Source organism: Dromaius novaehollandiae, chromosome 18, assembly GCF_036370855.1.
Source record: "Dromaius novaehollandiae isolate bDroNov1 chromosome 18, bDroNov1.hap1, whole genome shotgun sequence".
In the NCBI taxonomy this organism is placed as follows: domain Eukaryota; kingdom Metazoa; phylum Chordata; class Aves; order Casuariiformes; family Dromaiidae; genus Dromaius; species Dromaius novaehollandiae.
In genome coordinates this window covers 8,409,825-8,437,253 of record NC_088115.1, presented here as the reverse complement: position 1 = coordinate 8,437,253, position 27,429 = coordinate 8,409,825, and the positions used below count along the sequence as shown (strand labels likewise).

The window sequence follows — 27,429 nt, the reverse complement described above, 5'->3', positions numbered from 1 at the left end:
GACTACGTATCAAAGCATGCACACTTACACACAGGCCTGAAGATGTGCAAACGTAAGATCTCAAGACAGTGCTGCAGTGGGCATCTGGAGTCTTTGCTCGAGACCCATGGAAGAAGGCAAGGACAACCAGGAGACAGTGCTTCCACATGTTTATAAATCATAAATACAAGTATAACACCCTGCCCACAACAATGGGGCAGGGCAGAAGGAAAGGGAGTCCCAAAGGTTGCTGAGAAAGTGCTGCCTTGTACTTGTCAGCTAGAGGGTACAAGACAGCTGGATTTATGCTGATGTGTCAAACAGCTTCTCAATCATCTCGCCTACCTGGTCAACCTGGTATTTGATGTACTTCTCAGGGTTCTTGGTGAAGGGCACGTTGCCGTATCTGCAAAGTGAGACAACCCCTGGGTGACAAGCAGTAGAAACTGAGCAGGAGACACCCTCTGCCTCACATTCTCCATATGGAGAAAGACTGCTCCCACCTATATCCCTCGTCTGCCAGAGAAAACAGCTCCACTCCAGCACATCCCACTTGAACCTCACAGGGTATCTGGTAGGGAGCAAGTGACCTAGTTACAGTGGGTCTCATGAGGTTTACGCAAACACCCCAGGGTGGCTCAGAACACCGTGCTAGCTAGAGCACCCATTTCACATCGAATGAGAATGAAGGTGATTGCAGATACCCACAACTAGTTGAGAGCAGCTTGGGATGTTCTAGTGTGAGATACAGGGCTGCAGGAAAGTGCCTCAGCTCTGCCTGGCTACTCTGGGCCCCAAAGACCTCAGTGAATGTTGCAAAGGGGTGTCACCTGTTCAAGAAGGCACCATAGGTCTCTTTTACAATTGTTTTCTGCGCCCGGCGGATTTTGTCCCGTTGCTCCACATCTGGGATGGCCCAGGCCTTCTGGATCTTACACAGCTCCTCCAGCCCATCGTTAAAACCCTGTTCAAAATGGAACACAGTGAACATCCTCTCCCGTAGTCAAGGCTCTCTACTGAGTCTGATGGTCTTTCCCTCCACTGCTGACTACCATTAGACAGACCTTTGGTCTAACCCTGTTAGACTGTACTGACCACCAAGGGGATGTTCTTCTGCCATTCAAGGCCTCCTTACCTTAAAGCGCTCCTTTATCATCTGCCTCTCCTTATCCTTAAGCTGCAACAAGGAGGGAAAGGATTTCACTTAAGATTACAGAAATAAATTTCAAGATCGCCATTTGCTCTCCAAATCCCCATCCAACCTAAGTGATACCTCCCTACCTGCTTGGACCAAATTGCCTCTCCTAAAGCAGGAATGAGAGAAAGCTGCAGTGAGCAGCACATCCTACATTCAGTGACTGGCTTTCATCTGAAGTAGATTTAAAGAGAGTAATTTTCCGCCAGAACAGACGTAAAAATAGACTTCTTTATGCTTTGAGCCCTTTCTAAGGGAAGGGCTCAGGATTTTGCAAACCCAAAATAGCAGCATTTATTCAGGTAAAAAGATGAGAATGGAGGCAGAGATGAAAAGACTTGCATGAATCTGGGGCAGGGGAGATTAGAAGTCGATGCTGCTCTGTCTTGTTCCAGCCACAGTATTTACTCTGCAGAGCAATACTGGTATGAGATAGAGAAGATCTCTGAGGATTTCTAAATACAAGCAGCAGGATAATTCTGGCAATTTCTATCATCTCAAAAACATCCTTGTCTATCTTCTCACCTTCACACCTGGTTGAAAGACAGGCAGATTTCTCTCCAAAATGTAATCTGTCACCTTCAACCAGCTGCATTGGAAATGAATCAGGAAAGAGGCAAAGAGAAGGAGTTAGTCACCAGAACACCTGTGTCCTCGCCCACAACCCAAAGGCCACTGCAGACACCACACCTGTCCACAGCAACCACTCTCCCAGTTATATCAGTCACTTGGGAACCATGATACTGGCTGTCCTGTTTTAGGCTAATCCCTCCCACCACTCCAGCAGCACTGACCATGAATCTCCCAAGGAGCTCTCAAACTGCAACAAAGGCAAAGGGAAGAGCACAGGATGCCACCAGACCTGCGCTGGTAAGTCTGGATCTGCTGTTCAATGAGCTCCCGGTAAGATCTCTCTGCTGTCTTCTGTGTCACAGCCACCAACTGGATCAGCTCAGACCTGAAAGAAGAACAGAAAACCTGAGGAGGCACAAGAGCCAACTGTTCTCAGGGCTGCTAGCAGGATGGCCACATTTCAAGCCCTATCAACAAGATCTTTTGCACCCTTTACAATAAAGGGGACCTTGAAAAGCACAAGCCAGGAAACAGAAGCTACTCCAAGCAACTTTCCAAAGCCGTGCCCTCCTGGGATCAAAGGATTCTCTGCAACCTAAGGCATCTCTGCCGCTTTTATCTTCCACCCTCACGTAACGTAACATTTATAGTAGGGCAAAGGCTTCAAAAGGGCTGCTTCAAGAATAGAAGAAAGCAGAGAAGAGACAGGCCAGCAAATAAACATACTCTGTATCAGAGCCACACTCCAAAAGAGTGCTTACTGTGATAAGAATCTGGCCGGACTTCAGGAAAATTTGCCTGGATACACACTTACTTCTCCAGAGATTTCAGGATGTAGTTGTAGTTGTTATGCAGAAAAATGGCACTCAAAGCTGGGTCTTCATAAACCTTGGATTTACTAAGAAGGTTAAGCTGCAAGTTCCCCAGCACTTTGCCTTAAACAGGAAAAACACATGACAGAAGATTTGCACTTAGATTTGTCATTACTGGCAACCCTAACTGAGTGCCCTGTAGTACTGTGGCACTCTAGTATCACCCTGAAGTATTGCTGAACTGACAAAGAAACAGCGCATAATCCCAATGGCACATACAAATGAAAGTATAGTCATGGGTATTTAAAAAGCTTACAAGCCCTACGCAGATTTTTCCTCATCAGGTAACCAAAACCTCCCTGTGAATCAGTTCTCAATCTGTTGCAGTAAAGGCACAAGTCCCAGGTCCAACATGGGTGATCAGACTCAGCCCGAGTACACCACAGAGTGGGGTCTCCAAGAAGTTGAGGGACCTGACCACTGTCGTAACAGATCATCACAAGGAGTGATGCCATGAACTCCTGTGACCATCCCACTACTGAATACAGGATTTTTTTTTTAAAAAAAAACAGAGCCACTTCAGCAGTGGGGAACCCTTACCAGGTTGAAAGCACAAAGTGCAGTGTGAAGATGGCTTGTGCCAGCTGACGATAACAGTTCTGCAGCACAGGGAACTGCTGCACTGTGCTTTGTCCTGTCTAATTGTAACGGTCCCAAGTTTCCAGTCCAGCCTTTTTTCCTGCATCCTTCCCACCAGATTCCAACTCAATCATGGCCAGTAGGAGACACAGCTTGTGCTCTTCAGCCAAGAACATGCCAAGTAAAGAACAGCTGATGGAGCAGAAAGGGGAAGGTGTGCACAATACTCACAGATATAGGTGCTCAATAGCCGTCTGCTGAACTCTGAACTATAGCTACTAGCTGAAGAGCTGGTCTCTGAAAAGAAAAGAGCCTTATACCAGTTAAAATGCCATGGAGAAGGGGAGTATATCTGTGGTCAGCCTGTCTTTATTCTAACAAGCTACTTCCTTGTTGCTATGGATTTAGTGCAGAGCTCCTGTCAACAGCAAAATTAGCTCCCTCCTTCAATGCTGATTGTCAGCAGATTATCCAGGGTGAGGGTGGAAAAGCTCTGCACCCCATGATCCTTTATCTGCCTCGAGTGCTGGATACTCCAGCAGAAATCTCTCCCTTCCTTCCTACAGCTCAGAGGATATCCTCTTGATCAGAAATTGAGCCATTAAACACATCCTCCCCATCATTCTGTCCCACCTGAAAAGGGCTTTTTAAAGCACTAGAAAACTGCAATTAGAAAACAGATGAGCTGAAGCTGTTGGCTGCAGGCACACAACAGTAATTGAAACAAGCTGAAGGGCTCTGGAAAGTTTCAGCCACCCCCATGGTTACTGATAGGGGCCTGCCCTGATCAGCACAAGGGACTGTGCCAGCACAGGAGCCTGCCCACGCAAGCAATGACTTTCGGCTGGCACAGGTTCCTCTGTCTGTGTGTGAGAGATGGCTTCCTGCCCTCAAGGGCATGTGGCCTTGGGTCCCACAGGACACACAGGGCAGATATCCCCTCCTTCCCTTCCAAGGAATTAGGCAGCTAGGCCTAGTTTGGGTGGTCCAAGTTCATAAGCACCCCATGGGAAGACTGAGGCTCCTGTTGCTAGGAGTTGGACCATAAAGAGCTGAGCACACATAGCACAAGGTGTGATACCAGCTGGGCCAATTTGCTATGTGTGCCAAACAGATTCAATGCCATGACAGTGTCTTCAGCCTGTTTCAGCTCACAGGGCATCCCTGATTGTCTACAGGTGACAAGCCCTCCCTATTTTCTCCAGACCACTGGCAAGAGTTACTTACCCTTTTTACTTCTCAATTATGTGTTGGTTTATTTACCACTCATACAGGATAAAGGATTAACATACATCACCAGAGTCCAAGGCAATATGAACAGGTACATGTAGGTAAGTTTGCTTACCTCTGGGATCTAAAGGAATATTGTATGTGTCCCCAAGAACTACAAAGATTAAGGCAGAGCAGAGAGAAAAGGGGAGGGAGGAGAGAAAGAAATGCAAAGTGCAAAAAGACAGGTTAGAGACCACCATCCCTTCAAGAACAAAGCAGATATTAACACAGAGCAGCCACACAGAAAAGCAGGCAGGAGTCCCTCCAAGGCCACGGATGGAGCTGGAGATGATGTAGAAAAGGCCAGGTCTATAACCTCCTTCCCCTGCTAGAGACATTCACATGACATTGTTTATATACAGCAAGATGCCTCACTCCATGTCAGTTCAAACCTGCTTTCAAGACAAGGAAAAGCCTCCCCTTGCTTCACAGCAGCAGTTCAGCTGCTCCTTGAAATGAGCAACACAGCCCCCTGCACCTTTCTGGTGCCTTAGCATCTCCTCATGGCAATACAGGGCCTACAGAGCCTACATGGAAACTGCTCAGCAGGCAGCAAGTGACTGGTTGGACCCACTGCGTTCATCTGCTCTGCTTTTGTTGCCACTTGAGGGGAACATTGCAGAGAAAGACGTGTGGATTTCCCACCTAATCACTTGGGATAGCTACAAGAATTATCTAACCTAACTCTAGACATCCACATCTGACCTAGTGACCAGAAGCTGCCATGGGGGCAATTCGGCATCCGAAAGCAGATGCCTCTACTGGTCAGAAGTGACTCTCCCCCTGAGCTCTGCTGATATAATCACCTCTGGTCGGATGATGTTTGGTCTAGGGTGACATTAGACCCATGGCTCCACAGAAACCACAGCTCAGTCAATATTCAGCATCCAGTGCATAACTCAGAATGAGACATAATGCAACAAACAGCTTTGCCCTGTATCCGTGTCCTGTGCTGAACCAGGCTTTTGGAAGGAGCAACAGAGCTGTTTCTGCATGAGAAACCACCACTGGCACAGAGCAGGGAGCGTCTGGCATCCGATGGTCCCGAAGGCCAAACTGCAGATGGAGAGAGTAGGATTTACAATACTAGGACTGTGGGTCACCTCATACATGGCTCAGAGGTACTAAATGTCAGCCTAAGTTACCAGATCAGTTATAATTACACTGACCTCACACTTAAATAATTGAGCAGACTACAAAGAGGCATTTTTCCCCCTCAAGCTGTCTTTACCCAGCCAGATCCCTCTATACCTGATGGGACAATTAGCCACAAGAGAAAATGGCAAGACCACGTCCCTGACATTTTGTTATATGACCAATACAAAAAGAAAGCCTACACTACCTTTTTAATCAGCCCCTATGACAGACTTCTGTTGCATGACAGCAGTTCAAGTCTTTGAAATGGTAGTGCTGGCCTCACCATTCAGGTAAGCACATCGGAAATGGTCCATTTCCCTAAGAGAAAATTCAGATTCTCTCTTTGGCCAAGGAGAGTCGAGGCCACAGTGGCTCTGAGCACACTGAGCTTGCAGGTGGAGAGCACACGTGGCAGCTGCTAGAGATGTGGCAAGAGGCAGAGACGCATTCTAGTTAGCCCACAGCTGGCCAAGTTTTCCAAGCAGAAAGTGCATTTAGAAGTCTTGAGGCAGCTGTGAGCTTCCCCCTTCCCTGGCTCCTAAGGCACTCCCCTAGCTCTCTCCAAATGCCAGCCTCCTTGCCCACTCAGGCCTCCTTGCCCCCTGAATCTCAGGCTCTCCAACTTGCTTTATTCCAGCCTCTCTAGGTGAAAGCATAAGATCTACCAAGGCTGAGGGTTTACTACAGAGGTGGGAGCTGCTGCTCTGCACAGCACCAAGAAATCATGCTGCAGCCGATGTGCAGGAGCAGTATCCTGGTACATTAGGCAGCAGGTCTGAGCTTCTGATCCATTTATATCTCTCTGGAACTAGTTTCTTTGGCATCCTGGGGAGCCCAGCTAGAACTGGTCACTCTGTTAAGGCATATGGCACATGAACAGCTCATGAGTCACAGCTGGACCATGGCTGGATGCTGAGGAGAATATTCTTGCTACTCTGAATAGAGGATGTGGCAGGGAGAGAAGGCAATTCATCACCACACAGCCTAATTACAGGTAACTCATCTGGACCAGCCATCCTCACTCCCACACTGAGACTGGACCAATCCTCCATGACTGTTTTGAGGTTAAATGGCTGAGGCACCCTCTCTTGACACTACAGTGCACATTAGCAACAAACACCATCCACAGAGTACCTGGTGGGAGCAAGCCTGGCAGGCCAGCAGAGAAACTCTGCACCCCTTGGCGATCTCCAGGTAACCATCTACGTGGTCATGGCAGATTGGAGGGCAAGACAAACCACAAGGCAAAGGACAGGAGGAGAACAGGCTCACAGTGCGTGTTGAAGTTTGATCTTTTTACGGAAAACCTTCAGACAATTTGGGGAAGGAACTGCATGCCCAAACAAGCCCCATGCATGTACCTTGAGATGCCAGCATGGCACCTGCTGTCTCCTGGAAATCCAACAACTGCTGTAGGAAGAGAATGGCCTAGAAGAGACAGGGAGAAGTTAGCAGCAACTGGCACTGGGTCTCCTACGCTCTGCTAATAAGGACTATGAAGGATCACGTGTCCCACCATATCCAAAAGCCTTCAAGAAATAAACCACAACACTCCCTTGAGATGTTTGGTTTTACTCACACAGTCACATCACAGCTTAGCGAGGGTAACTAGCTACTGTCTTAGTGCAGGCCAGTTAATCTCCCTTTCAATACCAATACACCTTAATTTAAGGCAAGAAATTTCCCTACTGCTCTTGTCAAAACCAGCCTCTGAAGAGTGGATTTTAAAGAAGGGGTAGTTCAAACCATTCTCACATACATTGCTGGTGAGCTCGTGAACTGTCCCGTCTTTTGGCATGTTATATTCCTTGTCTGGATCATTCTAAGGAAGTAACGAAAACACACATAAAGCAAGTGTGTAAGAAGGAGAAGAAAAAACAACCAAACAAAACCCCCTCCCGCGTGTAAAATAACTACTGCAAGTGAGTGCAGGCTTGTTTACACAGCCTCTCTCAGTATCCTCAGTCCCAGCACTCACAGTGCCATCTTCTGGCACTCAGAAACCACAGCTCCTAAGTACCAGCCACCAGCTGCTCAGGACCACGGGGGCTTTGCTCTGCGTGTCACCATCGGAAGTTCCGTTTGCTGGCTGGGCAGTGTATTCACTGACCCCAACCTTATGCTGACAGAGTTTAAAGTGAGTCCAGCAAAACTTTTTACACTCAGCAATTTTCCTTTCTTTTTTAAAATAGGATTAAAGTCTCAGACATTGACTTAACATCTGCAGAGGCCTGGAAGTCCATGTCAACTGATCTGTAGGATGCCTGTTGAGGGTCTTAGGCAAAGCCCTCTGTTTAATTATAAGCACATTGGAAGCCAGGGGCACAAAGCAAGGATTTTCCTCCTGGATTTCAAATCAGTATCCAGCAAGCATAGCCCTGCTTCAGAGTCAGAAAAAAACATGGTCTTGTTGAAAGCAGGAAGCTGAACTAGGGGCTCTGCTCACAAAAACCCTCTTCCAAACCAGCTGGCCTTGCTAGAGAGAACAGTGAGGGGAATCCTACCTTAATGTTGTCTGCAAACTCTTCCAGTGCCTTTGCACCAGTGGTCTCCATTGAAGTGATCAGCCCTGGCAGTTTGTTCTTTGTGCCTGCTGCGGTTCCCTGGAACAGTCCCATAACAGATCAGAGAAAGTGAATAATCTCTCTCATTTGGCACCTACCACCCACCCCAGCATCTCACTCTTTCCCCCATGCCAGGAGATTATTTACAGCATCATCAACAGTGAGTGAAATCCTGCATTCTTCAGACAGCCAGCAAGGGAAAATGCTGTGCCCCCTCTGCAGTACCCAATACAGAAGGCTGGTATATCACAGTCATGAGCTTCAGCTGGAGGCAGATGAAGAGAAGCCTTGCTAAACCTGGATGCCATTATTTGTTACCTGTAAAACCTGTGCAGGCACCTGCTAGACTTCTCAGAGCAGCTGATCTTCCAGGTATCAACAAGCATCATCTAAACTGAGCTCAACATTGTCAGAGATAAAACACCTCAGAGGGCATGGGTACAGCAGAATAACCCAGACAGTCCATCACCAGGTCATCACTTCAACTGGAGAGAACTGCTGCTGAGAGAAATAGGCTGGCCCAGCATCCCAGGAGGAAGCATGCTGCACATGTCGCTCCCAGTCCATGCTGGAAGACAGTCAGCATGCCTTCAAAGCTACTGTTACCACTGCTTTCAACTAAGTGTTCCAGACAGCCTGAGCCATAGGACCCTCTCTAACTCCATCACGCTTACCTGCAAGACCTGATCAAACTCTGGCTTCATCTGCTTGAGGTGCTTGAGGACAGGGAAGATGGTGAGCACAGCCGAATAGTCGTGTCGTATGATGGCTTTCCGGGCTGCTGAGACAATGTTATCCCCCTCCATGATCAAGTTATCTAATGATTCCTGCAACAAAGCCAGACAGTCAGAAAGAAGCAGTGTGACTTTTGCTCAGGTAGCATAATACGGGATCAGGACACCTGTTAAGGATGGCAATTTAGCTGACAGGTCATCAGTGATACCCCACATGGCAAGGGGAGCGACTCGGAGCACATGTTCTCCAGGGTCACTGCCTCAGTTTACTGAACAGTTTCCGGAGGACAACCCTAGCAGAGGTGGTGCTCTTGGACACCCACAGTAGGTGGTTGAGACCATGTCCTCACAATGAAGAGGAAGGGAAAAAGAATTTGTGTAGATCCTTCACAAGAGCAGCCAAGATGAAAGACACAACTGACCTGGATGAGGGAATCAAAGGTCTTCTTCTGGTGGTGCTCTGGGACGATTTCTGTCAGGAGCTGGTATTCACTCTGGGCCAGTTTGACAAAGGCACTAACACAGTGGATGTACGCATCTATCTCGATGTCGAACACGTCATCTCTGCCTGTGGAGGCAAGATGGCTTTAAGAGACAGCCAAATTCACACTGAGCTTCCAGCAGCTCTGCTCACTCCAAGGCCTTGGTTTACACAAAGAGCACAGGGTTCTTCTGGAACAGGCAATACTGCCTTTGCACCCATTCTGGCACAAGACCATGATCTATATTCTCACCAGGCCTGCCCCCGGGTTTATGCATGGAAAGCTGTGCATATCCACAGGAGGCACACAAAGCCATCAGCAGTTTGGCAAACGGGCACATCAGGACATCACCAGCAATTTCCAGCATCATGACAGGAGGTATGGTTGGAGCTCTTTATTTCTGGGACAAAGCTCAAATTTAATCAAGGGCTTGAACAAACAGTACTAAAATAGGTAAAGCTTGAGGTGAATTATTCAACATCTATGGTTGTATTTTTAGAATTCCTTATCTCCGTCTGTCATGCAGATGAAGGTCTGCCATTTTGCATCAACATTTCTGGGAAATCAAGGCTCTCCTGGAAGGCAGCCTCTTCCCACAGGTAGTAACCAAAAATGAAAAACAGGCGGATGAACATTTAAATCCTGTAAAGCAGGCATATCAGCACTGTTAGGTATCTGCCACACAGTGCTGTATACAAATGCAAAGATTCAAGTGCTGGTATTGAGTGTGTCAGACAGATCCAGCAAGAAACCCACCTGGTAGGCATGAGAAGTGCTGGCAAGATGTAAGGGCACACACTAACTCATGCCAACCACTAGCTGGATGCATCAGCAGGATGGACACAAATGGACTCGCATCCTGCATTATTCAGAGCCTGGCAGTAACCGCCACAGAGCAACAAAAATAGGCACAGAGAGGCCTTCTCTAAGCTATGGGCTGCTGCTGCTTTCCTCTTCCCAGCAGGATCTGCAACTTTTGATGCAGAAAGAACAAATGCTTCCCTACACTCACAGGCCCCTCAGGATGACCTTTTAAAAGTTACAGTCAGCAGGTGACACACAAACATGTCTCAGGATTTTAAAAGCACGGCCTGCAGTGGCAAGAGGCCCATCGTATTACATGCCACATGTGATCCCTCCCCTGCTCACTTCATTTCAGAACCAAACAAGCCAGCAGCTGCCAACAGGAAACAGCCCCTCAGCATGGTGGCTGCCAGTCTTTGCTTTGACAAAGCTGGGGTCCCCTGTTTGAGGGCGTGCGGTGTGTGTGATTAGTAGGAGTGAATTCTATTGAGAAGAGCCAGAGCTTCATAGCCAGAGAAGGCCCATGCTCCAGGACTGCCCACACAAATAAACAGCCACTGGCCACAAAACTACTGTGAAACATGCTAAAAAGAAGGGATGTTAGCCAGCTTGTTATGAAGTGACAACGTGGTACTTACCAGCAGCTGGCCCATGCTTGTCGCTCAGGGTATCGGAAAGGTGTTTAACTCGTAAATCATGCTCATGACCTAGTGAGATGTCAGCCGGCACAAACAGAAGGCGCAATTTATCCAGGGTGGTTACAGCATGGATGCTCACACTGGCTGGAAGCCACTTCAAGCTTGGCTTATTTGGTCTGATGGACACTTTTCTACGTAATCCTGGGAATGCTACCTAACCAAATCCCTTTGTTGGGTTATGTAGCAGTTGCAGCCTTTCGAAACCTGATGAGAAGTGTGAACAAATCATTTTGCTGTGCCACAGCTGTCCCTTGGAACTCTTGGCATAAGCTCTGAATGGGACAGCAGGTACCAGAAGACCAGTTTGTACCTACAATCATTACAAGTCCAAACTCAAAGCCCTTCTCCAGCTCAACACTGTTGAATTTTTTTCTCCTGTAACTGATGACAGTTGCCATCTAGGATTCAGCAGACTACAATATAGGCACTGAGGAGATCTACATCAGATGAAGATGTAGGAGGAGGTGAAAAGGTCTCACAGACACTTTGAAGCAAGTGACCTCTCTTCTTCCCTACCTGGAACAACCTCTCTGAGCAGAGGAGATCGGAATACAGGAGGAGATCCCGATCGTTTAGGCAGGTATTCAACGGGAAGATGTACAGGCAGTGGCGCATTGGGCTAGCTGTGTTCTGACACTTCTGCATCAGGTTTGGAAAGGTCACTAGGAAATTGAAGGTCTCGAAGTCCAGGCAAAAGGAAAAAAGAGCAGAAACACCAAAGGCAGATGTCACCAGAGCAGAACAGAGCTTCCATTAGCCCAGGTGGCTGTGGTAGATTGACTGCTTTAAGGCAAGATTCCTTTATCTGCGCTCATGTCTACAGATGCTTCGAAACTCAGACACTCAGTTCAGAGAACTGCTTTGGGCCTCCAGCGTCTCCCTGGTTCCCCAAGGACTGCTCTATCTGCTGCTGTCCACCGAGCACTGGGCTAATGGAAGCCCCTCCTGGAAAAGCAAGGCTGATACACAGAGAAGCTCAAGGGTGAAGTAGCTAGAGCTGTGATTACCTTCCATAGGAATGAGGTTAGAGGCCCCCTTTTTCCCATCTAGACCATGCTGAGAGTACTGTTTCAGAAGGTTCTGAGCCTTCCGGATCGTGCCTGTCACCAGAGCCAGAGAGAAGAGACAAGAAGACCTAGAAAATGAGCGAAAGAAAACAAAACCAGAACACCAGCCCTCCACCAGCAATAGTCACCATGTCCCAGCAAGAGGACACTGGGCATTGATGAGCATGCTCAGTACAGGAACGCAAACCCCAAACTGATGTCCAAGCGTGCCAATGCAAGGGCACTTCCAGAATGTTTTCCTTCTTTGAGAAGGAGCACAAATTCCAATCAACGCTACGGAATCAGGGAGCATTCAAGTCAGTTTGGTGAGGTGATATGGCTGGGTGAGAAGATGTAACCAGAGATGGAGAACAACAAGACATCCTTCCCTGTAATGATTTTATTTAAGCTAGTATGCTGCATCCAAGCATGGAAGGCTTATTGCCTTCCCTGAGCCATGGAAGCAGGGCTTTGTGGTATGCCTAATCTTATTGCTAGCCAGCAATACACTGCCTGCTCCCAGAGCCACAATTCCAGCTCTTTGGCTAGATCCGCAGGAAAAGGTGCCCTTTCTGAGGGGTATTTTCTGAGCATGCTCAATATAGATCCATCAGGAGCCCAGGAGCCAAGACAAGGAATAATCTCTGGCTTTACAGGAAGCAATAAAAGGGTGATAACCTCAGGGCTCAAGAGAGCAATTGCAGCAGCAATTTCCATTACAGGAATAACAGATGGATTTTGCCCACCCACATCTAGCTCTCATTAAAGGCACCCTAATCTCTAAGACAATTCTCTTCTAAGGAACTGCAAATCACTTAAAACCATGGGGGGGAAAAAAAAACAACACTCAAGTTAAAAGAATTATACTTAACAAACAAAAAAACAGACAGAACTGAACAAAAGCTGATACCGGATATGCAGCTAGAAAGCACAAAACAAAGGATTAATGTGACAACCAAAAACTAAGCACTGTTTCCATGTTAAAAAAGTTAGTGGTTATGCAACAAGCTACAACGATCACAAGCACATGGACACTTCCCACAGCAGAGCCCTGATGCTGCCTGCGCAACAGAGAAAGGAAAGTTTTGGGAAGGTACAAGGAGTTTCTATAAGAGACCCAGATGAAACAGAACTGGATTGAGTAAACAAAAAAGGATGCAAGTAAAAGCAATGCAGCCAAAATGAGGAATTGTTCTTCTGCTTAAAAGTAATACTTCAAAACATGCACAAACCCTGACTTCCACCAGCAATGCTGTCAGCTACAGCACAGCCTGGAAATGAGTGCTGCCTGTCCATATGCTGAGGACTGCTATCCTGAGGGGCAGTCCAAGTGTACACTGCAGAACAGCAACCTGGTGTTGGGGAAGAGCTTCACCCCACAAAGGAAAATAGGGCAGGGAAAAGGAAATATCGGGTCCCCAGGCAGTGCATCTCTAATGGGAAAAGACAAGAATGCTTTTTGGAGAGAGATTCTCATTAAACTACCAAGTTGCCTTAGCCTGCTTCACTTATTAAATAGCAGAACATGGATCTTCAAGCAAGATATTTCACTGGCAAGTTTCCTTCTGTCAGTTCAAAGTGTTCTTAACCACTTGGGGCGGGGGAAGCCCTTAAGGCACATTCATCTGGCAGGAAACTTCCCCTCTAGACCCACAGCTTGGAAGGTGGGAAGACTCACAACCATGGTGTGCTGATGCATTTGCTCCTAGTTCCTATCAAGTGACAAAACAGGAGAGCTATGCGACTTCTTCCAGGCTTCCTGATGCTTTTCACACCCAGCACTCCCACTTAATCTTAGCTGCTTTTGGAAGCCTTAAGAGCTAACCTTGAGAGCTTGGCTACAACAGCAAATGCTTCCAAGGAAAGCAACAGCCATGAGCAGGGCCACAGCAAGCTCTGCAGATGTGCACTAAGCCCTTCATTACTGCTGTCACCATCGCCCAGCTGATGCCCAGCAACTTGACCCACAGACTGTTCATCTACCAGGTTTCTTTCACCTTTCCCATTTGCTTTTAAACATAAAGTAAATTGGTTTGAAAACCTGAAAACCAAGCAGACAGGACAACTGCTACTGCTGTCAACAGGATCTCATTTCACAGGAATGCGGTGTACCTCTCCACAGCCCAGCCCTGCCGATTTCTTCTCCGACCAGAGCTGCAACGTCTCTGCTGCATTTTATTTGCATAAGCACAATTACCTGTGTTTACACTGACACACTCCAAGTGTTTACCGGCATCACTTCAGTGCTGCTGTATCCCTGGTACTTAGCACTGTAATTAGGCTTTAATGGATTCCAGTGGAAACCAAATGCTTTTGTTCCACGATTGTTTTCCCCTATTAGGCAGCTTGCAAACCAAATGGGATGACATTTCAGCTACTAATGAAAGTATCTCATTCGAGCTAGGCAGTGATCAATATGGGCAGCAGGAACGGGCTCTTTATTCTGCCACACAAAGACTCCACAGCCTTCTCTGAAGCAGCACCTCATTGTTAGGCAAATTGGAGCAGTAAGCTAGCAGGAAAAGGGCTCACCTGCAGCTTGACAAGAGCCAAAAAAATCTCCTGACACTTTTGCTCCTGTAGCCTGATTCTTAAATAAAGTGGTTTTAAGGCACGTATGAGGCACAGTTTTCCAATTCATTGTTGTTCTGTTTCCCTCTTCCACTAGCCAGCTTTCTAACTAAAAAGGAGAACGTATCCTCTTCTCTTGAGCACTGACAGCAGGAGTCTGTACAAAACTGGATGAAGCTCTCTGGCTTTTCTGTGTAAGAAACCAGGCTGAGTGCCCCTAATGGTTTCTTATGGCCTTATCCTTCACAAGCTTCTGACAATCCAGAGAGCTTTGAGGTACCTGCTCCTTTCAAGCCAACAGAAGAGCACTGGGTCTAGAGGCATCACGGAAAAGAGGAACTGCCTTAATATTTTATGGACGGATGTTTGCAACAGAAGATTTGGGGATCTGAATACACTTGTACCCTGAGACAGACGGCTAACATTTCAAGCAGAAAACTGCTTAAAAAAGCCTACAGAGTTCTCTATCAGTCCAACTTGCTTTGGCAAGTTTCAGTCAACAGGAGATGATGCTGCTTTAAAAGTATCTCTAGCACTTACAGATTTGCAACTGCATGTTGTAATGATGGGAGGAAGGACAAGGTACACCAACAAATGAAACAGTTATGGAGACAAGGGTGCTCAGAAACAATACACAGATATGGTGTATATATTCCCCAGAATCCAACCTAGTGCCTGGGGATTTCTGCCTTGTTGCCCTGTCCCCAAAACCTCACCTTCTCTTCAGTTACTACTACCCTTGCACTTTGCTTTGTAGGTAAAAACATTGTAGCACAGCAGATTTAGTTTGTTATTTATCCTTTGCAACAGATGAAGTGTTCATTGGGGTGTGCACTGGGATATTCTTCCTTGAGGATTAAGAAAATCAACTTACTTGTTGGAACAGTAAGAAACTCCTTGTATGAAATACAATTTGTGGGGGGACTTGATTTTACTTCCTGAAGCAATAGCACAGAAAAATGTCTTTGTCCACATTTGAATAAAGGCTAAAATCAGGAGAATCAAATGCCACCAGATAAATATTGCTACGGAGAAGGCCATGATGGCAGTGTGCAGAAGTTGTTAGACCTTCACCTTGGGAGCTGTCCTTGAAAGCTGATGGAACCGCAGAAAAACAGGCCAATCTCTGCTTGGAGACTATTTTTCTCCTCTCTATTTCATTTCACTTTTGCACAATTTAGTACCTATAAGAGATGGCTGGTGTATGAAGTTTTACCACTCCCGTCCTTCAACAGCTCCAGTCTGGTTCTCTCTCCTTATTCGTAGGAGATTGGAGATAAATTAGCTACTGCTTTTTCTTGAGATTGACAATACCCCAATAAATCATTCGACATACAGAGCTGAGAGTGTATGAAGGGGAGTGTAAGTGCATTCAGACTGTGCTCTGTGCCTGCTGCCAGGCACATCTCACAAACTCCCATTAAGCTGAGCAGGAAGAGGCCAAGATCTCCTAACAAATCTAGAGTTGAGACATAATGAAAAGTAATTTTGGATGCCCATGTGCATCGATATTGGAGGAGCCCTGTCTGTAGAGAACAGATGCTTGTGCTTTCCAGACATGTGGGCTCCTTTCTGTACTCTCTACGTGAGAATCCAAGATCTGAAGCTCATTAAAAAAAAAAAAAAAATTTTTTTTTTTTTTTTTTTTTTAAAAGTCTACCCATGAAAACATCTCTCCACCTCTGACTAACTTAGAGCATAGGGGAGACGTCTCTATTTGCCAGGTGGGTTGGAAACATTTACTGACCACTTCATAGCAATCAAAATCCAGGGATCTTCTCAGCGTCTGGCAGTAACTGCAAACTGCAGACCAAATCCTAAGCCAGGATCTGCTACTCGAGTTTCCCACGACTCCAGCAAACTTATGCCAAAAACTCTCAACTACAGATCCCCACCTGGCATCTTTCCAATAGAGCTACTGAACCACAGAAAAATAACTTTCACCTGCTAGAATCACCTTGTCAGGCAAGGGCCACTGTTCAGAAGCTCACCACAAATGACTGCTGTCATGCTTCGGAGCAGTGTTAAACATTGCTTTCTTTCAATCTGCAGTCCATTAATTCTCCTTGGCAGGAGGATATTGCCCTCTACAGGCCTTCTAATACTGGGGGCAAATTCTTAGGCAAGTAACTCACTCATGAACTCCAGAGGAAAGCCAAGCTCCGTGGAGCAAGACATCCCTTTGCCAGGCAAGCCTCTACCAACAGGGAAAAATTCTTTAAGACATGGATTCACTGCACTCACCAATTGTTTGGCACATCAGCTCTCAGGAACAGCTCTAGGGCACAGCAGCAGTGGCATAGATTTAAGAAAGCCCAGAGAAGCGATCTCTGGGTATCACAGCCTTCCTCAGGCAGACCTCCCTTTCCAAATATCCCAGGCACACCCTCTGCTTCAGCAAGGAGGGACCCAACAAAGCCTCTCTGCACGCAGAAGTGAAGAGCGAGCACCAGGGCTAGGACACGCACACATAGACACACATTACCTGGGATGAGGACTGCATTCACATCAAGGTTATAAAAATAAACACAACACGATTAAAATGGATATTTCTTTTCCTCCCTTACCCCATCCCATCCATTCCCCATCTCAGCCTGCATCTCAAGTTTTTTTTTTCCTGAATCTGGTAAAGCTACTTAGACAACATGGGAAAACTACTGGGGTGGGAGGGAGCACTTGCCAGGAAAACGCCACATTTTTCTGACTTTCATCACCATTAAAGGGGAGACAACGGGGTGCTGTGACACATGGAGGGATAACATCACTATGCTGCTGTGGAAGGTAAGTGCTGTCTTTTGCTGACTCTCCTTACGGCTGTGCTCCCACCAGGTGGCACATTTCAGAGAACGGGGAACTGCAGGACAAATTCGGCTCTGGCACGTCAGCTAGAGCAGCAGATGGGAGTGACCAGCCTCACCGGCTGCACAGAAAGCAGCAAAACTCCATTATGAGGAGGGGTCGAATAACCCACCAGTCACATTCCTATCTCTTTCAGAGATGGGCTGCAGCACAAGCTTTAATAACCTTTCCAAAGTTTGATTAGGACAACTTGGGATATCATGTCCACAGGCACCTACTTCCCATTTCAACTCCTGATGAGTTCTTGGCTTCCTAGTACAATAATCATTTACTCTAAACTAGCACTTAAATTGGCATGTTTTATCAGGTCTGAGTTTTCCATTTTGCAGTGGCACAGACTATCTTCTGCGTTCCAAGGCTGAGGATGTTCCCGTTGAGATGTTCCCAATCATATTCATTTATAGCCCTCTCAGGTCTCTTTTTACTGATGTCCTCGTTAATTTAAAAAGCCTCTTCTCTCCCTGTGCACAGGCACTCTCTCCTCCCTTTACATCCACCCAGAGAGCAGACCTGATGACTTGACAAATTGAGACAGAAAACAGCCATAACCTCAGTGCTGAATCCAGTGCAGAGAAGAGGTGCCTGTCTCCTAAATCCCACCCCTACTCCTACTCTGAAAGGATCTTTTAGGCCTAAAGGCTGGCTCAGCAGGGAGAAAGCCTGCACAAGTGTATTTGATACCCAGGCAAGATGATACACAGCACAGTCAACCCCCCCACTTCAGGGACTCACCTGGTCTCTTGATGGGCTTTTTGGTGGGGGTGTCCTTCCTTTTGTTCTGAATGGCAGGGGAGTATGGGACCCCTGAGGAGGAGCTGTTCTTACGGAAATGGTCTTTCAGACCCTTGATGGAGCGGTCCAGCTGGATAGATCGAATCTGGAAGTAAACAGTCATGAAATCTAGGAAGACAAGGTAGAAAGAGGATTATAAGCAAGCAGCAAACACTGTATAGTAAAACAAACCTTTCCTGAAACATGCTGTCCCAAGGACAACTTACTGGCATTGATGTGGGATCCCCGATAAGTGTTTTTCCCTATTTTAGGCATCTGGACATCTTTGGGAAGGGAACATCACTTTATGTTTGTATAGCACCTGGCACAAGAGGACCTGGCCAGAACCAAATTGCTAGTGTAACTGCACTAGGCATTAAATAGACCTGCACAGAGTTCTGCAGAGCCCCAGATGCAACCGTGCCAAACCCAGAAAGAAGCCAAAATACAAACAGACTTGATGGAAAGAAGAACAACTTTGCACAGAGGAGACAGGCATTTTTCACAATTGTTAAACTGGAGCAGACATGCAAACTACCATCCCAAAAGACTGCAAAGTCTGAAGCAGAATCTAGACAATCACTGGGCGTCCTCCATTCTCAGAGCAAACCTTTCCTGTCCTGACACAGCCCTGAGATGTCAGCTTTGACTTCAAAAGATGTCAAGTGCCTTGTTACATCTTTCACGCTCCTGAAGGACTGTGGTTGCTCCCTGCCCTTCATGTAGCCACAAGTTATCAGCTGACAGTGGGAACTCAGCAGACCACCAAGAAACTTGCTCGCGGGGCAAAGCTGGATAAAAAGCTCAGGAACCAGATACAGAGGTCTCCGAGTTACACTGCAGGCAGAGAGCACACGTGCACTTAATTGACTTGCGCGCCCACAAGGACCACTGTCAGGACACACCAGCCATTACTGAGTTTTAGTGGTCATCCCTACGGATTCTTCCCAGCTCACTTCCCTGTACTTACTACTGGTCATCTCCTCCTCCATGTGACTGCTCCACACAGCTTTCCCTAGACACTATGCTGCTGGAAGAGCTAGTTTACTCTCTTTAGCCTTCTTTTTTGGGCTCCTGTGCACTGCAGCTTCTCCTTATACAGGCTGTTTATACTTGTACCACAGTAAATACCCATCAGCTCTCAAAGGAAGCAGATCGGGGCACTACACTCTTCACTGCTTATCCAGCCCAAGCTGCAACCATGCAACCCCATGGTGACAAATCACACTGCTGCCTTTGGGGACACCAGAGATGCCCATGCCTGCAGCAACACAGTGCTTGATATGGGCTACAGAGTCTGGGGAGGGAGAAGAGGACACAGGCTGAAGGCAAGAGCTGTGGAAGACCACAGCCCTTTGTTAGTTTGCCCCACCTCCTGCCCCAACGTCTCCTTAACCTTCCCTCTCAGCCAGGCTGGCCCCTTAGGGCCTGAACAAACTCTTCTTTATCACCTCAAGTGCCAGAAGAGAAAGGCTGCTTCATCCCCCTGCTCAGCCACCTCCACGCCTTTCTTTCAGATCAACCCTCTAGGGGTTTGAGCTGATAAACCTAGGTTCATCACACTGGTCTCCCTTCCCATCTCCTGCTCAACCACCCTTCCTCCATCCCCTTCCCTTCCGCATACTATCATTCCACTCTGAATCCAGCTCTCTTTCAACCCAGGTCCTCTCAGAGCCCTTCCTTTAAGTCACTCTTACATTTGACTCCAGCTTACAGTCCCCCTACCCACTCAGCAGGCTTAGCTGCTGCCCCATTTACATGTTATAGCAGGGAAAAAGTCTCCTATTTTCTTCTAAAACAGGCTTCCTTCCCCTGCAGTATTCTCCAAGCCCTCCCACCACACACAAACTGCCCACCACTACCAAGAATGGATCAGTTTTGGTGTTTGTTGTCCAAAAGCAGAATACAAACTGCCTAACTAAAATATGTGCGCTGGAGTTGCCTCCTTTGATCGTGAAAAAAATTCTTATGCAGCTCTTAAAGATGATTGCCATACTCAGTAAGCATAGTAAACCCCACTCAGAAGTGAGATAAATCTGAGGTGGGGAAGAATTCCAGTATTTGCATGTATGTGAGTACAGGTTTCCTGTAATGAGTTCACAGAATTACTCAGTCCAAAAGGAAAAGTCAATAAAGGAGTATAAAGCTGTAGGTTGATTTTGATTTTGCAGAACAGGAAAGAGAGACATAGAATGACTGAAGTCTTCTGTGATGTTTTCCTTCCCTGTGGTCACATTTAATACAAAAAGTTCTGTTCACAAATAGTTCCCAAATGGGGAATAAGTGATCAGTGCATTCTGCACATTTGTAATAGCTGGGCACTAGGTGGCTGCAGTCCATCAGAAGGTGCTAGAGGTGCAGATTAAACAACACACTCCTCTTGCAGACTTCTGCTGTAGGACCAACTGCGCATTAAAATAATTTGTGCTTTATCTATGCAGCCTCTGATCATGTCTACCAATAGATCATTCTGTCCAACTGACAGAGCACACTGGAGAGGTGACTGAACCACTCACTTATGAGCGCGATTAAGACGGTCACCAGTTTTGCTAGTGCTGCTAGCTACCAACAGCAGTGTGACTCACGGCTTATTAGCTGCAGAAGCACCTGAACACAGGCTTGATGGCTGCAGGTCTGTGATCTACAAAGCAAAGTTGTAGAGTGCCACAAACAACTCTCAACACTCTACTTTTGCTTTCAACCACTTGTGATAACCAGCTGTAGCTCTCCAATGGGTCAGTGCTCTCCAAGGGAGCAACATGCAATGCTACCAACCTTGATTCCTGCCATTTTCCACTAGCCAGCCAGAAATACGGATGATATCGTGCAGGACGCTTTCTGGGAGGTGCTCCAGAGACATCTCCTCCTGCGTCTCCATTTCATCGTCCCCACTGATGAGGTCCAGAATGAGAATGGGCGGGACTGGCTTGGTGTGTCGCGTCATCAGGCTGCGAAACTCCGATTCCAGCGACTCCTTCCCCCTCTCAAAGAGGGATTTCTGGCACAGAACAGCAGACGGATAGAAGAAACACAGGGTTTCTGCCATCAGTCACTCACAAGTCAAAACACTCAATCACTCTCTGCAGCATTCCTAACCACTGCAAAGTGCTGCATGCTTCAAACTCCAACAACGCTTGTAACTAAGAGACTTTTAAAGTGAATTAAACACAAAAATGCCTGGGAGTTGCTCAGCCTTCAAGTGGGATTGAAACTGATTCCCCATTCTGCTCAAGCAGTTAAAGGACTGACAAGAGCTACTCAGAGGGAGGTTCAATCAAGTCCAACACATGCAAGATACGCTTTCAAAAGTCCTACTGGCACAAAACATGAAAAAAAGAAAATGCCACAAGCAGAAATGCTGCTGAGTTCACAGCAGAAGCCCAAGCAACCATTCCTTCAGCTGTGCCCAGACACCTCCTTTGCCAGGCAACAAGCCCATCAGCCACTCACAGCAAGACAGCAAGCTGCAGGGCAATGTTTGTCCCTCTCTCACCCTTGCCAGGTTTCAGACTCAGGACCTACCACACGATTCAGCTCTGGGCTGTCCGGATTGTTGTCCTGGAAGTATTCCACTGCCTTCTGGATTTTGTCCATGCAATTCAAATACTCTTCTAGCCTCCCAGTGGGGCTGTGAGGGGAGAGGAAAAAAAAAAACCCACAGTGATCCAAGGACTGAAGGAAGAAGATAAAGATATCAAGAAAGGACCAGACTAGACTCAGGATGAAAACATCAGGGAAAACTTCAATTCCCTTTTCATCTACCAGGAGAACATGGGATTCCTTTTGCCTCCACTCAGTGCCACAACAGAAAACCCAACTCATGCAGCAAGTGCAGAAGTACTGGTCACTCAGCAGCCCATAGCTCTCAGCCTTACCTTCCTCTCCCAGCCAGACCGTAAGGGGAAGGCAGATGAAGCTGCCATCACAACACCCTACAGGAGACTGAAAGCAGGCTCCAGAACAGCTCAACTTATTCTGAATGAGGTGACAACATTGACAGGGCATGAAGAATCTTTGGGAAAAGGACAGAAGGAAGATGAGAAACAACCAATGCTCAGGATCTTCATGGGGGAGCATGTGCACAAAACCTGGAAGGGACACCAGCACAAAGTCTGAACAGGCTTTGCCCTCAGAGGACTGCTGAAGTCTAGTCAAGAAGATTTTGGGGGGACTGGTGGTTGGGAAAAAGGGTGGGAGAGGTACAAGGAACACTAAGATGAGTGTGAGGAGTCAGGTCCTACCTGTGTCCCAAAAGATCAACAGGATGAAGCTCCCCAGTAAGGTCTGGCTGCTCAACTCACCCTTCCTTTATGATCTTCTCTGTGTCCTTAGCCACATGGTAGTAACTGATGACATGATCCAAGCAGGACAAGGTCTTCTCCACATTCTCCTGCAGGCGCTGCAGGTTCTCTGTCTGTTTATGGACAGGGATGATCGAGTTCTCCAGCTTCATCAAACGACTTTCAAAAGAGGACAGGATAGAAACCTATATGCCAAGAGAGAAACAGAGCTCAGGACATCCTTCCACACGGATCCACATGATAAGTTAGCAGTCAGAGCAGGGCAACCAGGGACCTTCAGGTCCCAGCTTGTCTTCTGGTTCTTCTACTAATTTGCCATGTCCTAATTTCCATTAAAACTTACAAGACAAATCATCTGTCATTGAAAGATGGATCAATCTTGAATTAAACATTCAGAAAACATGCAAATAACATATCAAGACAGTACTAACAAGAATAAAGTTTTATTTGACAGTAGAAAACAGATCCACGAGAACTGCCTGGAGGTACCCAAAGTAACAAGGGCAACAAAAGCAGAACCCAGCATCTACTTTGCTCCATACCATAACACTGAAAACTCAGATGTGCAACACAAAAGCACAGGAATGACCATTCTGACCACCTCTTGCATCACTGGCATTTGTTTTTTAAGAGATACTGTGATATCACTTCTGAAGGGTAGAAAACCTCAGTAGACACATAAACAATGCCTAATTGTCATCTTTTCTAGCCAAAAATACAATTCTTTCAAGATGCGCTCCTATACTGTGTTTTCCAAACTTCTCAGGTGGTGCCTCTATGACTTTCCTCAAATGCTGAGCCCAAAACTGGACACAGAATGCTAGCTAAGGGCTCATCAGCACTAATTAGAGCACAGTAGTTACTTTCTACCTCTTATACAAAACACTCCTAAAATAAACTCCAAACATGACCTGCCTTTATGAAGCAACAACATGATGCTGTTGCACAATCCAGTTTGGGGTCTATTAATACCTCTTCCCACAAGGGAGGGCAGCCTGTAAAGAGATGAGACCAGCAGCTCATTTGAGCCCAGCTCATCTCAGGGGAGAAGCTCAGGATTGAAAGATTCACCAAGCTCCCCCTTAGCCCCACCAGTGAAACCTAAAACAGTTGCAAAGCACACAATGTCTTCCTCTACATATCTCAGATGTGCACACCAAGAGCCTTGAAAGGGATCCTCCTAATAAAGAGCAGCCCCAGGCCCAACATCAGGGCTGAACTTCACAGTCCTCCTTACCATGTTTTTTGTGAGCTGGTCGCTTTTCTCAAGGCTCTCTTTGACAAAGGAGAGAGTTTCTTCTTCCTGTTGTTAGAAAGAAAAAATAGTCTCCAATCCTTAACACTGAGCATTTAACTCATACAAGATCAGGACCAAACAATACATCTGGGTTTTTACAAGTCCTGTTAAGCACCACAGCAAACCATGCTTGATTTGATGGTAAGGCCACATTTTAACATGTCACCTCTTAATAAAAATCGGGATAATTAACCCAAGGTGAGAGATCTACCACGTAACAAACAAGGTTTTTAAGGATTATACATTTCCCTCCGATACCCTGAGCCCCAACACCTTAGCAGTGCGCTTCGCAGTCAAAGCACAATGTAAAATTGACACTTTTACGACAGAGATGCCCTGATTTAGGCTGCACATTTCCCTGGGTGCTCTATAGGCAATGGGGGTATTCTATGGGCACCAAATTTCAGCGGCAGCATAAACCCGAGCTGAAGCAACCACCGAGGGCTGGTTTCGAGTCACTGAGGCCCAGAGATCTGGGGGGGCGGGGGGGGGGGCAGTTTACAAGCAGCCCCCAAGGGCAGGGGCCCACAGGGAGGGCCGAGTCCCCGGGCAGGGGCAGAAGCTCCGAGTCCCCCGGGGGGTCCGGGGGAGCCGTCTGGGTCCCGGGGGGACCCTGCGAGCCCCGAGGGGGCACCCAGGCCTCCCTCCTAGGCGAGGAGCAGGGACCCCGGGCCCGGCGCCCCCAGCCAGGCCCACGGCGGGTCCCCGGCCCAGCCCCACCTGCTTGAGCTTGCCCTCGATCTCCCTCCTGCGGGCCGACACCTCCTCGGTGGGGATCATGCTGCCGCGGGGCGCCACGGCCGCCCTCCGCCGAGAGACGCCGCTGCGGTCACCCTCTTCCGCCCCCCGTCACCGGCGTGACGCCATCTTGGGAGCGGCAGGACACACTAAGCATGCGCGTTAGAGCCACCCGCCATCTAGAGAGTGGCCTTCATATAAGGGAGGCCGGAAGGGCAGGGGAAGCAGGGCGCATGCGCAATCGGCCCCGTGTGTAAAATGACGCGTGCGCATTGCCTGGCGGCCAGCTTGAGAGTGGCGGGAAGGCCGGGCAGCCATATTGGGAGTGGCGCGGGGCGTTCCCAGTGCAGCCCCCGCCTTTCTGTGGGGAGCGGGCCCGGCTCCCAGTCCCCAGCGTTCCACCGCGCTCAGTTAGGGCCTGGCTGAGCCCGAGCCCTCCAACCCCAATTCCTGCTCCTGCGCTGATGCTTTGGTCAAAACCGGGCAGCCAGCCCCTCTTCTCCTTCCTCCCGCCTGGATCGCACCCTCGTGGCCCCTCATGGCTGTAGTCCGGACTCCCAAAGCCGGGAGCTGCCAGTGCTGCAGCCCGCACAGCAGGCCCATTCGCCCCAGCCCATAGGCAATTAGCCAGCGTTGCTAACGAGGAGCAGCGTAGGCACCCAGGAGCCGGTCCCGGGGCGGCCGCCTGGCACGGACCCCCATGGGGAGCCCCTCGGCCGGGGAGCACAAGGCGGAGGCAGTCCCGCAGGGCAAGGAAAGGCGAGCCGCTGGGGACGCGTGCCCGGCCTGCTCCCAGCCGGGAAGCGCCTGTGACAAGCCCCGCGTCCGCCAGATGTCCTCCAGTATCAACTTTCCCTGGCCCACAGCTCGGCCGGGCCTGGGCAGGCTCCGCAGCATGGCCCCGGCTCCCGCCGTGCGGGCGGGAGAGGCTATTTCTGGGCAAACCCCTCCCTTCCTCCCACCTTCCAGCCGCGCCGCGAGCTTGGCCCGCGGCCGTACAGGAGAGCCGCCCGCGGAAGAAGGAAATAGGCCGCCTTGGCCGTTGTTTCCCCACCCCGGTAGAACCGAGCTGCCCCGCACAGGGAAGTGCGACGCAGGGAGGGTGCCGGGTGCTCCCCCGGGCTGACCCCAAAATGCCCACCCAGGCGCATGGCGCTGCGTCCCGCACAGCTGTCCCCGGGGAAGGATCCGGGGAAATAGGTAGTACGACCGTTGCGTTAAATTAAATATACATTGCCCCTGTGAAGCAGGGACAACTCTGCTCGGAAGGCTCCCCGGAGCCTCCGTGCCCTGCTGCGGCGGGATTTACCGGCCTCGTGGGGCCTGGAGGGAGAATTGAGGCACAGAGGGAGGTTACACGGCTTTGCTCCCAGAGTGTAACACGAGTTATAGAAACGTATAACAAGACAGCAGGAGCCCAGATCCATCAACCCCATCCTGCATCCCCGCTCCAGAGAGACAGGCTGCCTCCGGAGGGCTGCTGTCTTCCCCCTCCTGCGGCGGAGATGGGGACGGGTGGTTTACCTGGCAGTGGGGCAGCTATGGGGCTGGACAGCCTCATAAACCACATCAGCCTGGAGCAGGGATCTTAAATGCCCGGGTGGCCCCAGCCTCCGTCCCTCTGGCGTTGCGCTGAGGCACGGGCACCGCTCCCATCCATCTTCCCCTTGTCACCCTGGCCCAGGCTCCGGAAAGGAGCTGAAACAAGCCCAACGGGCCTCTTTTGTTCGACAACTTCAGTGCGTTTCGTAATCCACCTTATCACGCTGCAAACAGCTGTGCCCGGGCTCTTGCTGCCACGAAGGGCGATGCACAACCAGAGCGCTGTTTTCTGTACGTGACATTGCTTGGCCATGACCACGGGCCCACGTTTTACAGAGGCACCTGCTATAGGGGATTTTGCCCTTTGGGTGTAAGAGAAGATCGCAGCCCTTGCCCCGGGCAGGCGTGATGTCTACCGTGCTTTACTGCGCTGGGCTGGCAAGGTTGGGAAGGTTTCCGCCACAGAGCAGGGCTACGCAGGCCCCGCAGGTGCCCTGGCTGCATGATCCATGCCTTTTCTGCATGCATGGAAAGCTGCTTTTCTCATTGCACTAACTTTTCTGTGAATGCACCCCGCCATTCAAAAGGCAGCTGGAGTGAAAGGAAACCTCCCCTTCGCCAAGCCCAAGGAAGGGCACGGTGTACGGGCTGGCCTCTCTTCCACTGCCGTCGGCTCCTCCAGGCTCGGATGCTGGAGATGTGGGGAAGTGATGGCCCTGATGTCCCCCTGTTGTGCACAGTCTCCTGAATAGAGCTTTATATCTCCCGAAAGGCCAGCGAAAAGGCTCCGCTTACCCGCCAAGGGATGGCTTTGCCCTCGGAGCGGAGAGGAGGAGCGGGGTTAGGGGTGCGCAGGCCGCGTCCCAGCAGCCAGCCCTGCTCCCGGCCTCCCGCCCGGGGGGGGGGGGCATAAAGGGCGAATAAAGGCACAGCTCAGGTCCAATTGCCAAGCAGTCATGTACGAACTGCGAGAGCTGGGGCAAACACCAGGCACGACAGCACGTCAGAGGCGGAAAGCAGATAGCATGCAGCTTGCTATTCGAATGCAAAGAGTTGGTGCAGCAGTGGTTATTTCTGATGGAAAAAGAACTGAAGCACAGGGCATCTGGGGTCTGTCCTCTGGGTTTGTTGTCTCTTCCCAGACAGAAACCAGCCACCAGCAGTGGAAACCTCAGCCTGATGCTGGTGCCTTGGTCATTTTGTTCCCTCATCCAGTGGAACAGGGCGTTTTGAGCAGTCGCTGGGCAGCCTTCCCCTGGCAGGGAAGGTGAGCGTGAGCTCCCTTTCCAGACCCCACGTAGCATGACGCCAGTACCCCAGCACCATTAAATCCCTTCCTCGTGTCCGTGCTGCGGTGCCCACATGCACTCGCTGATCCCAGGTCACATCCTCTGCAGGGCCAAAGCGCAGAGCAA

The 27,429-nt window shown here is 48.8% G+C and overlaps 1 protein-coding gene across 13 annotated transcripts; it reads right to left on the bottom strand.

The window, feature by feature from the left end:
* Positions 1-132: 132 nt before the first annotated feature.
* EXOC7 (exocyst complex component 7) lies at positions 133-24,683 on the bottom strand. 13 transcript variants are annotated; one of them, XM_026098931.2, is made up of 22 exons: positions 24,455-24,682; positions 23,675-23,740; positions 22,438-22,622; positions 21,659-21,764; positions 20,912-21,134; positions 18,098-18,265; positions 16,992-17,003; positions 11,897-11,989; positions 10,830-10,898; positions 9,328-9,473; positions 8,846-8,998; positions 8,112-8,210; positions 7,367-7,429; positions 6,969-7,035; positions 4,544-4,582; positions 3,430-3,495; positions 2,562-2,682; positions 2,037-2,132; positions 1,700-1,763; positions 1,115-1,156; positions 810-943; positions 133-385 (listed from the first exon to the last, which is right to left on the bottom strand). In XM_026098931.2, the coding sequence occupies exons 1-22, from the start codon at positions 24,512-24,514 to the stop codon at positions 283-285; spliced, it is 2,175 nt and encodes a 724-aa protein (XP_025954716.1). In that variant the 5' UTR covers positions 24,515-24,682; the 3' UTR covers positions 133-282. The 13 variants fall into 13 exon arrangements, with proteins under 13 accessions (XP_025954716.1, XP_064378632.1, XP_025954717.1 ...); XM_064522562.1 differs by lacking the exon at positions 7,367-7,429 and having other exon boundaries at positions 24,455-24,683; XM_026098932.2 differs by lacking the exon at positions 16,992-17,003.
* Between the last annotated feature and the right edge of the window lie 2,746 nt (positions 24,684-27,429).